General features: G+C 63.2%; 2 protein-coding genes across 7 annotated transcripts in view; one reads left to right on the plus strand and one right to left on the minus strand.

The window, feature by feature from the left end:
• Positions 1-844, plus strand: part of GCGR (glucagon receptor) — a 9335-nt gene extending 8491 nt beyond the window's left edge. For 5 of the 6 annotated variants that reach the window (XM_019662008.1, XM_019662011.1, XM_019662009.1 and 2 more), the window contains one exon: positions 43-844. In XM_019662008.1, coding sequence (XP_019517553.1) covers positions 43-747 — 705 coding nt within the window. In that variant the 3' untranslated portion in view covers positions 748-844. The remainder of the gene's footprint in view (positions 1-42) is intronic. The other variant, XM_019662007.1, reaches the window with a different exon arrangement.
• A 5264-nt stretch (positions 845-6108) lies between these two features.
• MCRIP1 (MAPK regulated corepressor interacting protein 1) overlaps positions 6109-13015 on the minus strand; it is a 7237-nt gene continuing 330 nt past the window's right edge. Inside the window, exons 2-5 of the mRNA XM_019662014.1 lie at positions 8072-8127; positions 7854-7972; positions 7140-7241; positions 6109-6979 (exon numbers count right to left, since the gene is read on the minus strand). Coding sequence (XP_019517559.1) covers positions 6915-6979; positions 7140-7241; positions 7854-7972; positions 8072-8079 — 294 coding nt within the window. The 5' untranslated portion in view covers positions 8080-8127 and the 3' untranslated portion in view covers positions 6109-6914. The remainder of the gene's footprint in view (positions 6980-7139; positions 7242-7853; positions 7973-8071; positions 8128-13015) is intronic.

Raw genomic sequence — 13015 nt, forward strand, 5'->3', positions numbered from 1 at the left:
CCCCCTCCTTGAGGCTGTCCTGACCCCGCCCCCTCTCTCCAGGGCTTGCTGGTAGCTGTTCTCTACTGTTTCCTCAACAAGGAGGTAGGTGGGAGGTCTGGGATCTGCCCCCGGGTGGACGTCAGAGTGGAGCGCAGGCCTCTGGAGATGGGTCGGCCTCAGCCCCTCCTTGGGGAGCGCACAGTGAGGGGGGTTCCCAGCCATCCGCAGACCCTAGGGTTCCAGGTGACAGCCCACCTTGCTCCATGTCCAGGGCGCCATGTGGCCCTTCAAGGTTGGGAGGTTGGGGACCCTGGGGGAGTGGGACAGGCCCAACCTGCCAGCTGTCCCAGGTGCAGGCGGAGCTGCGGCGGTGCTGGCACCGGTGGCGCGTGGGCAAGGCGCTGCAGGTGGGACGCCACGTCAGCAGCCACAGGGCCTCGGCCCTGCCCACTGATGGCCCCCCCAGCGAGAAGCTGCTGCTCTCCAGAGGCAGTGGCAGCAATGGGGCCAGCCAGGACCCCTTGGCGGAGACCCGCGTGGCCGGTGACCTCTCTGGATTGGCCGAGTGCCCCCTTTGAAGCCCCCGGATCCCCTGGTGGGGCTGGACTCAGGAGCCGAGAGAGGGCTCTGCCAGACAATCTACAACTGATGCCCGAAAGAGCCTGGAGGGGCGGGAGCAGGACAGTGTCCCCACCGTCCTCACGTCCCCCGTGCGGTGGTCTGAGGGGCAGGGCTCCCCCTTCCCCTACGTGCTGTGTGGGGTAGCTGCTCTGTAAATGCATGCCCGCATCCCTGTGTGTGTCTGTGCCCCCAGTGTTGGAGGAAACGCGTGTTCTCCAACAATAAAGAGCTGGCGCAGTGACAACCGGGCCCACCCTGGGGATGGGGCCGTGGGAGAGGGGTGGGCTGGGCCCGGGGCTCCCTGTGAGAGTGAGAAGGGAGAAGCTGCGATGGGGCCCTGAGCTGGTGTGCTCCCTCTGGGAGCTGCCATTCTACACACGAATTGGAGCTGGGACCCCTGAGGGGTCCCACAGTGAGTGGTAGTTGGCAGTGCCCCTCCATGTCCCCATTGAAGCAGGTTCTGGCTATCCTCCTATCCCGGTCAGGGGACCCCCCCCCACCCCAGGCCCGAGTGGAGAGTCCCCCATTAGCTTTGGCCCTCAACCCGAAGAGGGTCACCATTGGCCAGCAGAGGGACATGAAAGAGGGGTGATGGCCCAGGGAGGCCGCTGGCATCAGCCAACCCCACGTGAACACCCCTGGCTCCCTGCTGGAACTGCAGGCGGGACTCAGGCCCAGCAAGGGCCCAGACAGCCCAGAAGTGGATGTCCTCTGCTGGCCTCTGCTTCATCCTGGCTCTGGCCGCTGAGAAGTTCGCACGCCACAGAGCAGACTGCAGCAGGGAGAAGTGGACCCCCCAGGTGGAAATGGTCCAAGTGAAGGGGCACAGTTCCCCCAAGGCCTCTGCACAGCCCCGACATGACCACTTGGCAGAGAGGCCCAGCCCACTCTGGTCCCGGCCACACCAGGCGTGTGGACGGGCAGGTGTGTGCAGCGAGGATGCTGTCCATCACGTGGTGGGTGGGCACCCTGCTTGGTGAGCAGTGAGGGCTGATGCTTGCCAGGAAAGCTGAGTGTTGGACTTAGGAAAAGCCAGGCAGTGCACTGGGGGGAGGGGCGGTTGCCCGGACAGCACCCTAAGGTCGGAGTGCCATCTGGGGTACTGTGTGTCATGTAGAGGCCGGAGGCAAGTGCAGGGGTGGGCTGCATGGGGCTGTGCTTGCCTGCAGAGCACCCCCTGTGGCTGTGTGCGTGCAAGAGGCGCTGTCAACGGAGGAAGGAGCTGCAGGTGCAGAGTGCTCCAGCCAGAGGGGCCAGCCAGGTGTCCCTGCTCTTGGAGCTGCTGGAAGGCCACCGCTGGGCCCTGGGGGAGGGGTGCCCACAGCCCGGGCCACGTGGGCTGGAGCTGCTCAGGCAGAGCCCAGCTAATTGGAGCAAATGAGAGGGCAGGAGGCCTCTCAGGAAAAATAAATAAAATTACTCACCGGTTACACAGGCCCTCCTGAGGGGGCCTTCACCCCAAGCCAGCCACGCCCACCCCACCCCCACCGCAGGCCCGGAGGGAGTGATTAGGGGAGGGCAGGGAGGGCAGGCTAGTTAGGGAGACTGGACTCTCCTGTGGTCCAGCTGGGTGGCCTGTGTCACTGTGACCAGTAGGTGCTGCAGGACCAAGGGTAGTGCCAGCCAGCAGCTGGAGGCCTGAGGCCCCTGACCTTGAGGCTTCAGGCCACCAATTGTCCCAGGCCCCCTCGGCCCTGACTGTCCTCTGAACCCCTGCCCACAGGGGCGCCCCTGCCAGCCCTTGAGGCCCGGAAGCCTGTGTGGGCACAAGCTGGCTCTCCTTCACGCCAGCTGAGCTCAGGGTTAGTGATTGCCTTGGGGGGTGGGGGTGCCGCTCACCTAGGGGCCTCCTGACAGCCCTCCCCATCCGGACTCCCTCTGCCCTTGTCCTCCTTCACCCCTGTCCCTGTCCCCAAGGGAACTAGAGCAGGCCAGTGAAGTCAGGGGTGGAGGTGGAAGGCTGGCAGGGGCCGGACTTGCCCAGCCAATAAGCATTGGTTCTGACCAGGCAGCCCTGAAAGGGGGGCAGAGTGGGAGGGGGGCCCACTTTCTAACTCAGAGCACAGCACCCATGCGGCATCACTCTCCGTCCAGGAAGAGGAGCTGCGGCCTCTTCCCCGTCGCCACTTTCCACCTCCACCCCGTCCTCCACCTCAGGCCCTAGCCACGAAAGAACGCATGGGTACTGCCCAGCGTGCGTGCGTGCGTGCGTGTGTGTGCGCGTGCGTGCGTGTGTGTACATGCATGCTGCTGAAATGAGTGTGAAGACCAAGGAAGAGGAAAAAGCATGGACGTCGACAAACGGAGCAAACCCAGGAGTCACGGCATGTCCCCCAGGTGGCAGCTATGAGCCAGGAAGAGTGGGTCACTGGGGGCAGGGCACCTCCAGGAGAGACACCCTCAAGGGATCAAAGGGACTGAACACTGAGAGGAGACTTAGGTGACCTGGGGGAGAGTTCAGGACTCAACTGGTATTAGTTCATAGAAAACTAAGCACATGAAAAAAGAAGGCAATTAATAACTCTAAGGAATACAAAAAGTTGAGCAGAAAAGAAAAATAATCACAATTTACCACATGGCTCCGCTCTGAAGACAAACACAGACATTATAATATAAATACTCAACACTGATGTAACCAAAGTTAAAACTGTCTCGGGAGGCTGGGAACGGGAAAACCAAGGAGCAGCAGTTCCCGGGTCGGGTTAGAAACCCAAACCATCAGCTGAAGCCGTGAAGGCGGCTGCCGGGGTGGGGGCGGGGCGGGGGGCGCAGAGGGGAGCTGCGGGCGCCTCCAGGACGCTGGCAGCTCTCCGCCCAGGCCCCTCCAGTCTCGCAGACTGCGCCCTCCGCCGGTCAGTCCCTTTTCCTGCAGGCCCAGGGCGCAGGCCCCACCCTCCGCCTGTTAGCGGCCTGTAGGAATCAATCTTCATGGGACTGCTAGGCTGTCTGTCCAGCCCGTGGCCCTCACAGCCCACGCTGTAGCCTCGGCTTCCCACTCAGCACCCCAAATTCCACACGTCCACGTTGAGCTCCTTACCCACCCTGCGCCTTCTGACCCCCCCTCCCTCCCAGTTCACTGAGGGGACGGACCCTCCCAAAGGCCACGCCTCCCTGCTTCTGCCCTGACCCTGCAGCTGTGCTCAGCACAGGGCCAGGGCAGGGCTTTCACACGCAGGTTCCCCTACGAAGCCCACCTCCACCTCTCTCCCTGGCTCACAGCAGTGCCAGGGACGGAGGGGCCTCTTAACGCTACAGGACGCCACCAGCCAAGCCCAGAAGTGGGGAGCCAGGCATAAACGGAGGAAGAAGGGACTGGAGGGCGCGAAGCAGACGTGGCTGCACCGCCTTTCCACCTGGTCCGTCAGACACCCAGACGCGGTTTCAGCCGCCAGGGGCGTGTGGCTGGGCGCTGGATGCTGCCAGGGGATTACTGCGCAAGCTCAGAGCACACGCTCAGCATTTACTGCATGAGAATTTTGATAAAAATTAAAGCTAACAAATCAGAACAAGGCCTGTCTCACAGGAGCGCACCGTGTCCTCAGTAATGTCAGGGTAACAAACCCTGCCCCACGGAGCTGTCACCCTTGAATGGAAGCAGTGACATGCGCGCACTGGAGTTCAATGTGGTGGTCCCACCAGGCCGCTCACCTCACCCCCAGCTGCCCTCACTGCACGACGGGCAGGGGACTGTCTCCAGCCACTCATGACCAGGCAGCGCCGTCGCCTGGGACTAAGAGGTGACAGTGTGGCCTGGGCAGAGGACCCCTGCCCACTCCTGCCCAGACACTGAGAAACCTGCTGTGACCACACTGAGTGCTCACTCATGTGGCAGAACTCTCAAGAGGGGACATATGGATCACTGCTGGGGAAGGGACGGCATGGGAGCAGGGGCCAGTTCGGGGGCCAACAACTGCCTCTGCGGACTGGGCCCCAGCTCCCCAGCCCTGCACTCCCCTCCAAGCTTACCATCTGCCCCCCACACCCTGCCCCCATCAGAGCGCCTCACCCACCCTCCAGCCTGTGGCATGTTAACCCCACCCCCACCTCCAAGGTGTTCTTGGCAGAAAGACCCCAGGCCAAGGGCATCCATTTCACAGAAAAGCCAAGCTGACAGAGACAGCGGGAGTGAAAAGGCCTCGAGGGGTGTTCCGTGGGCCCAGGGGCACCATCACTGATGGGTGAGGCTGGGAGGGGTGGTTGTGGGCAGGGGAGACCCAGAATTTAGGGCCAAGGGTGGCCGGAGGGAGCCACAGTTGATCCTCCACTCCCACCCTCAGCTCCACAGGATGGGGAAGGGCCCTGAGGCAGCTTGGAGCCAAATTCAGGTCCACATTTAACTAATGCAGCAGGATATTAATTAGGCATTCCCCACATGTGGCCCGGGGGCCCTAGCACCCCATTTGGGGAGAGGCCTTTGGACTGTCACAGCCCACACCTCACTTTACAGAAGGGGAAACAGATGGGGCAGCAGTGTGCCACGCCCCAGGGCTCACAGCAAGGCTGTGGCTTGCGCCCGCTGTTCCAAGACAGTGCGGTGAAGCGCACCCATGAGATGACTAACAGGGGCGGCGGGCACCAGCATCAGGCAGCCACCCAGGGCGTGGGTACCTATCTCCATCTGAGGAGACTGAGGCTGGAGACGCAGCAAGCTGCTCAAGGTCACAGGTACAGTGAAGGCTGGCAGGTTGCAGCCTGCGCCCCACCTCCCCTGCAGGGTTGCTGCCGGCCGGCCACCGTGGGCAGCACAGTGCCCCTTGCCCTGCCTCATCCTTGGTGGTCTAGGTCACACTGGGCGGAGGGTGTGATGTGTACCAGTGAGCCCATTCATCCTCTGGCCACAGCCCCCTGCACCCCAGCAGGCCACTGCCCACCCCTCGTCCATACTCCCTTCCCAACCTGACAGTGGAGAGAACAGCCCGGGCGACCCAGCCAGAGGGCACTGAAGCCCTTGGCAAAATGCCCCACAGGTCCCCGAGGAGCAAACAAGGCCACAGGGTTACAGGGACGTGGCTCAGGTCCAGGCACCAGCCAGTGCCCACTGACAGCGAGCCTCAGTGGCTATTTATTACATGAACCGTACTTCCTGCGCCCTGGCCCTGGGAACCACCCCTCAAGAGAAGATGCCTCCTACAGCCACGTGTGGGGCTACTCAAGCCCCAAAATACCCTTCTGGGAAAGGGTGTTCCCAAAATAAATTCTGGTTTGGCTTCTCTGGGTCTGACCTGCCAGGGCTGTCCAGGTTTGAAGGTCAAGTGCACTCAGGTCTCTCTGGGCGGGTCCAGGGCCGCAGAGGATGCCTCTGCCTTGAGGGACCAAGAACCACCCTAGCCTCTCTGCTCCAGGAGGCCCCACCTCCACCTCCTACAGCCCCCCGAGGCTGAGCAACCCCTCATGGAGCCCAGGGATCAGACGGAATGTCTGGGCTCAGGGGCCTTGTGCATGACCTCAGGTTCCAGCCCTGTATGGGCTGCCGGGAGGGACAGAGGCCTGACAGACCGCCAAGAGGCCGATGCAGTGCCGCCCGCCTTTATTCACTGGTCCTCAGGCTCACCGCAGACACTTGTGGAGAGCACAGGAAGAAAAAGGGGCCCTGCTGGCCTCCCCAGCACACTGCACAGAGCCAGGACCCACTGGGCAACCTCACAGCCCTGCCTGAGGGGGCTGCTGTGGCCACAGGGGCGCAGACACCAGGGGCCAGGCCTGGTCACCCAGGACCCTGTGAGGGGCGTGTGGTGTCCCAGGCCCGGAGAGCTGGTGCAGGCGGGGAGGGGCTGGGCGGGACAGTGTGGGGGACTATTCCCTCCCCAGTGTGTCCAGGCCAGAGAAGCAGCAGTGGCAGACCCACGCTGGCTGTGGGTGGAGCGGCCCACGTCCTGCCTCCTGGCCACCTCAGGGACAAACCTGGCCCAGTCCCACAGGACCAGGTGACAAGGAAGGCCCCCTCACCTCCATCCTGATCCTGAGGGGGCCAGGGGCCAGGGTGGGGCAGAAGAGGTGATGGGAGGGGAGCAGAGTCAGGGTCAAGGTCCGGTGGGGGGCGGGCAGGTGGGGCAAGGAAGCTCCAGACACAGCTAGGCCCCAGAGAAGGCAGGGACTGGCGGGGCCCAGACCCTCTCGGCAACAGGAGCAGCTAGAGACCGGCCAGAGGAAAGCGGGGCTTAGGGGAGGGGCAGGCCTTGGCCACCAATCACGCCTCCTGGTCCTGGGATTTGCGGCCCCCTCCCCACCCCCACCCCCAGGAGCTGAGCCCACAGGAGAGAAGGCCACCAGGCTGCACCAGCTCCCCCAGAGGCCAGGGGAGGGCCTGAGCTTTAGGACTTCTTGGCGTCCTGCGTGTTCCGGCGCTTCAGGTCACTCAGGTCGATGGGCTTGAAGGCTGTGGGGGCCAGAACGGTCAGCGGTGGGCACCCAAGAGGCAGCTTCCCGCTCCCATCTTGCCCCCACCTGTCAGCCCTGGGACCCGCCCACCCTGCTGGGCTGTCTCCCCATCAGGAAACAGAAGGCCCCCCCCACCCCCACGCACCCCTCCCACTCACTCTTCAGGCTGGGGTTAGGGACCTTCTCCACGTACTCCTCCACCAGGCCCCGCTCGCCGCCCGCCACCTGGCTCCGCAGGTCGCGCTCCACGCCCTGCCAGGCTGCAGGAAGGAGGGAGTCAGAGCGCAGAGCCCCAGCCAGGAAAGCATCCGTTCCCCTCCCCGTCAGTGACCTCACAGACCCTCCCCAACCCCGCCAATCTCCCACTTCACAGCACTTGGCCCCCAGACCAGCCAGCTCTCGACCTGAAGTTGTCCCCAGCGTACCCCCACTCCCGCACGTCCTTGGGGAGTCCTGCCTGGGCCACGCCCCTCACGTGTATGGACCAGGACTGGACCAGTATGTACCCACGGGGTGCACGGCTCCTCCTCCCAGTGGCCCTTGCCTTTCCTGCCTCCTTCATCCCCCACCGACCAGCAGACAGCCACCCACTTTGGGGACACTCCTGGGTTCCCCCCAGAGTGCACCATCTGTCTTCTATGGCGGTCCCCCTCCCCCCCAAAAAAACCCCAACCAGCTCCAAATGCTGCCCCTTCTGGGGTGCTGCCCATTGGGAACACCATAGAGCGGACTGCCCCATTACCAGAACCTGTCTTTACCAGACAGGGCCCCTGTGTCACCCCATCTTCCTGGGCCCTGAGGGATGGGGACAGTGAGGTGCAGCCCACACCCTGGAGGGGCAGGAGGGGCGCTCTGGAGAGCGCCCAGCAAACCTTCGTAAATGAAGCGCACATTCTCCTCATGGGCCGGGGTGAAGATCTCGCTGCTGTTGGGGGGAGAACGGGGGCTACTGTTCCTCTTGCCGTTGTAGACGACCCTGGAGACCGGGGAACTGGGGGGAGGCGGGATGTGAGGAGAGGCTGGGGGGCAGAGGGGGGACCCCATGCCCCTCGCCCCAGGGGCAGAGTCCACTCCGCTGCCTAAGACCCACCTGGTCATCGCTGGGGCGTCTGGTCCTCGCGTTCTGCTGCCAGATCCCCTCAGCCTCTGAAAGGGAAAGCCCCCAAGGAGGGACCGAATGTCACCTCTCCAGAGGAGCTGCGGGGTAGGGGCGGGGGTATCTGCCTCTTCCCTATAAGCTGAGGACAAACTGCTGTGGCCTGCCACAGGCTCAGCTGGTGGGAGCCTTGGGGGGGCCAGCCACACGCTAGGCCTGAGCCCTCAGCAGCAGGGTCCCTTCTCCAGCCAGGTGGCGCGGGACGAGTCACGGTTTGGAAAGGGCTGCAGTCCTCCTGGCAAGCCCTAACTGCCCTCACAGCCTGTAGGGCCTGGCCTGCTGTTTCCGCTAAGCCTCAGTTTCCCATCTGTAAAACGGGAACATGCTTCCGAGCAGTGAGGAGCCCAGCGGGCAAATGGAGCCGGCCCAGCCTCCAGGTCCCGGAGGCTGGTACAGTGAGCCAGTGCTCTCGATAAGCCAGCAGGGCGGAGGGCTGGAGAAGGGCATGGGCCCAGAGGAAGCTGGCAGGCCTGACCCCGTGACCCTTCCCCTGGGGCACCGCCTGTTTGCACCCTCTCTGCCCAGGGGATTCTACAGCCCTAGGTGGGAGTCTTGTTTTTAGGCTCACTCCTAACCTCACCAGCTGGACAGTGTCCCCTCTCTGGCTGAGGACACACACCACAGAGTGAGGGAGCCGGCTGCACAGGGCCAGTCCCAGGCCCGGCCTTGCCCCAGGGCAGGGCAATCGCAGGTGCTGGGAGTGGGGGTGGGGGGGGCCTTGAGCACAAGGGCCTCCCCACCCCACCCTGGAGCTCAGGGGCCCCAGACTGCCCAGGGCAGCCCCTCCCAGAGGGTAAGGATGGCAGTGTGGGTTCTCTGGCTAGCTCAGCGGCCACATAAATGACTTGGCATTTAAATACCTACACAGGTAAACAGAAGCCCACAGGCTGAGGCAAGAACAACAAAACTGCATAAAATCAGCCTCCTGGAGGCAGGCGGAGCTCAGACCCTCACCAAGTGACTTCTCCTGCTTGGACATGGGGATCTCTAGCCCATGGTTCTCCTGCCAAGGGCCAGAGCACAGGAGGGCGCCCTGGGGACACGCACCCCACAGGGCTGTGGGCGAGGTAGGGAAGCTCCAATTACACAACAGGAGGGAGGTGTCAGGGAGCCTGCCCTCGGCCCTCCTGTGGTCTGTCCTCTTCCACCTGGCAACCACTTCTTCAGGGCACCTGCCTTGCCAGCCTCGCCCGCCCCTGGGGCCTCTCCTCCCAGTGAGGCCATCACGGGCCCCCGTGCTTTCCACCTGGAGTCCCTCTCATCCTCTCAGGCCTCGCTCAGGTGCCTGCCCGCTCCCATCTCTCGTCGCCCCGCCTGCACAGCCCACACTGAGGTTCTCTGGGGACCTCCCTGCTCCCCTTCACCTCTGCAGTCCTGAGGCCTGGCTGGGCTGGGCCAGAGCAGCTGGCCTGCAGGGGGCTGGGCTTGAGCTGAGCCCCCGGCCCCTGGAGCCCTTGGTCTCTACGGTGGCGACCTACCCCATGCTACCCCCACTGGCTGGGCTTCCTGACCATACCCGGAGCTTGCTGAGGTCCCACCAGTTCCCAGACCCAGGGCTGTGGACTTGTCACCAAGCACCCTTCTGCACACACGTCCTCCTTCATTTAGTTCAGAGATGTCTGGTCAGAGTGCACCGGGAAGCACCTCTGCCAGGTGCCAGGCACTCAGCACGTTCTCACATCCTCAGGACTTGAAGGACAAGTAAAATGACATTTTCAAAAGAAGCTGCCTCCTCTCACAGGTAAGGGGGGGGTCACACCCCCACTGGGCCTGACTTTAACGGCCTGTGTCCTACCAACTGGCCTTCTGAGATGTGAGGCATCTGAGCCCTCCCACGTCCCCCTCCAGCTCAGCCTCCCTCCCCAGGTCCTTCTCCCCAGGACCTTTTGCTGGTCTAGTCCTGCAAAGGCCCTGCCACCTCGCAGGACTCAGGGTTGCCGAGCTGTCTCCTGGATGTCCCCGCAGCTTCCTGAGAGGCCAGGGGCCTGCTGCTCACTCACGCTCATCACCTCCCGGGGCTCCTCCAAGGAGCTGGGCTCCCAATTCTGACCCCAAAGGAAATTTCCATTGAACACCAAATAAATAGGCACGCCCTACGACAGCCATTCCCGTCCATCCAGGGGGGCTGCTGGAGTCAAGTAAGACCTGGACCGAGGTGACCATTGGACGAGCATGACAAAATTTCCACCCACCTCAGCAAGAACAGTGTCAGTGGAGCGAGGGGAGAAAAGTGGGACTGTCCCCAGACTGGTCGTCCACAACGCGGTGCTCAGCACCCGCTAACAGCAGTGTTTGGCTGAGCAGACAGACACCTGAGCGGTTTCCGCCAGGAGAAGGTGCTGAGCAGAGTGTGGAGGGGCTTGGTGACAAGGGGCCGGGAGGATGGCACAGGCCTACGAAGGTGCCGGGAGCATGTGAGAAGATCCACCAAGCCACTGAGGGCTCCGACGAGGTCAGAGGCTGGTCTGGCAGGACAGGGAGCTGCTGCTCAGCAGTTCAGGTAAAGGTGGGGGGGCGGCCCAGGGAGAGGGCAGCTCAGACACCTGGCATCAGAGAAGGTACGGTGCCTTCCTGCACCTGGGCCACACCAGATAACGGCAGGTGAGGGCGTGCCACTTCCCGAACTATCTCCCTCCCCTGTGTTCTCCTCTCTCTCTCACAGGGATTATCAGGCGCCATCGCATCCCCAAGGCTTGAGCTCACGGCCTCACCACGTGTGCTGCGTGCCATTAACTCTGAGACTTATTTCACGTTCTAATGGCTCTGCAGTTGGGCTGCATCTGGCAGTCACTAGCATGTCCAAGGCGGACTGCGTTTTTCCATTAGTGCACCAGACGCGAGGCACTCTGATCGATCGCGTCAGAGCTGATGACAGTCTCCCCTCGGCCCACAGGCCCCGCCATCAGCAAGCCCAGGGACCTCCCTCGCAGAGCCCGCCCACATGCTCTTCTTTACTTCTTCCCATTCCCCGCCACCACTGGTGTGGGGACCGCCCCTCGTGTGGGGACAGCCTCCAGCACTGTCTTCCCTCATCCCTGCACACGCAGATGCCAGTGTGATCTTCCGGACGCCCCCGCCCCAAGTCACTCCCCACCCGGACACCGCCCAGCCCTCTACTTCCATCAAGCCCTCAGTCTGGCCCAATCTATTTCATCAGGTGTCACCAACTGCTGGGCCCCCGGTCCACCCCAAACACAGTCTTTGCCACAGAGCCACCTCTGCCTGCTGCCATCACCCCAGAGAGCCCCCCGCTGTCCCCCGCTGTGCCCTGCAGGCCTTGACTGATGGCATTCTGGGCACACAGGAGGCTCCAGACCCACTCTATGGCCGAAGGTCGCCCGGCCCTACCCCCAGGCAAATCCCTTCCCTCTCTGGGCCTCAGGGTCCCCATCTGAGCCACAGCAGCCCCCAAGGGTGCTCACTAGGTCCTCCCGTTCAACAGGGACACAGCCACAGCCACGGGAACCACAACCTCAAACGAAATCTCTGTGGCTCCTTATCCAACGTGACCACGGATTCAGCTCCCGTCCCACGTGGGGCCAGGAAGGTGCCCTGACGACCCCCATTTCGGAGGCTCAGCGGGTGAAGCAGCCTGCCACCCAGCACAGTGGGGACTGGACCCCAACCCCTGGGCCTCCAGGGCTGAGCCCAGACAGCTCAGCTGGCCCGGGCACCCCAGAGCCCGCCTCTGCCCTGGGCGCCCTGACACCAGTGTGGCCCTGCTCAGACACACGGAGGAAGCCTTCCTGATGGGGCCACGCAGTACCCTGTTCTTTCAAGGCAACCAAGAGCTCGAGGCCTCCTGAGGAGAGGCGCGGCATTGCGGGGGCCGAAGCCCAGCCTCTGCTGCCCCCCCCTCAAACTTTCCCCCCACACACAGGACAGGAGAAGACACTCTGCTGCCCAGCAAAGTGACAACGGCTATTCCGGAGTTAGAACCAACGATGCAATTGCTGGTCGTTCTCTGTTCCTTTGGATTTTCTGAGACAAAGTTTCTGAGATTCCACTTTTCTGTCACATTCTATATGTTTGGGGCTCTCAACAACCTAGTTGCAGCCAATGAGACATCTAGAAAACCCAAGCAGTGCCAACAGGGTACCGCTGGACTAGATGCCAAGCAGGGCTGGCAGTCCCGGAGGGCGCTTGGGCAGCCTCTGAGCACCGCCCCACTTCTCAACCGCTTTCCTGGGTGACCACGGCAGCGCCCCTCCAGAGCAGCAGACCTGAGTGTGTGCACCCCCGACGCGTGACGGGGAAATCCCACTATCCCTTCAACTCACCCCAAATCAAGCCCAGTCCTTCAGGGCTCAGAGCCGGTCCCCTCTCTCCACTCTCCACCCAGAGGGGGGCTCTCCGAGCCTCACAGACATCTCTGGGGACTCCGCCCAAGCTGTCCCCTGCCCCAAACTATCCTCCTCATCTTTGGGGGTCCAGCTGAAAGCCCCCCTTCTCTTGTAAGTCTCCCCTGGGACAGGGTGGGGGGCACGACTGTTGCACGTGCTTGCGACTTGAAGTTTTTTACAACCCGTGCTGCTGGTGTCACTGTAAGTATGAAGCCTGTGGCTTCCACTCCGTCCAGCCCTGAGCTCCCTCCCGCGGTGGCACTCTCCCCGCCGCACACCCGGGCGGCGTGCACGGCGGGGGTCCGGCCCTGCGAGACCCCCCGAGGTCAGCGCACCCCCTTCCCGCCGGCTGTTGGTAGCGGGAGGCCGGGCGTGCGGGACAGGCGAGATGGCGAGGGAGGGAAGGCTGCGGAGGGGCCCGGCCGGCTGCTCTGCAGGAATCAGGGCGCATCCTCGGGGCCGGTCCCTTTCAAGTGGGGACAGCGGGACACCTGTCGGCCTCGGCGGCCGCAGCCTCCGAGACTGAGAGGCCGGG

Source organism: Hipposideros armiger, unplaced genomic scaffold (genome assembly GCF_001890085.2).
Source record: "Hipposideros armiger isolate ML-2016 unplaced genomic scaffold, ASM189008v1 scaffold_362, whole genome shotgun sequence".
Lineage (NCBI taxonomy): Eukaryota > Metazoa > Chordata > Mammalia > Chiroptera > Hipposideridae > Hipposideros > Hipposideros armiger.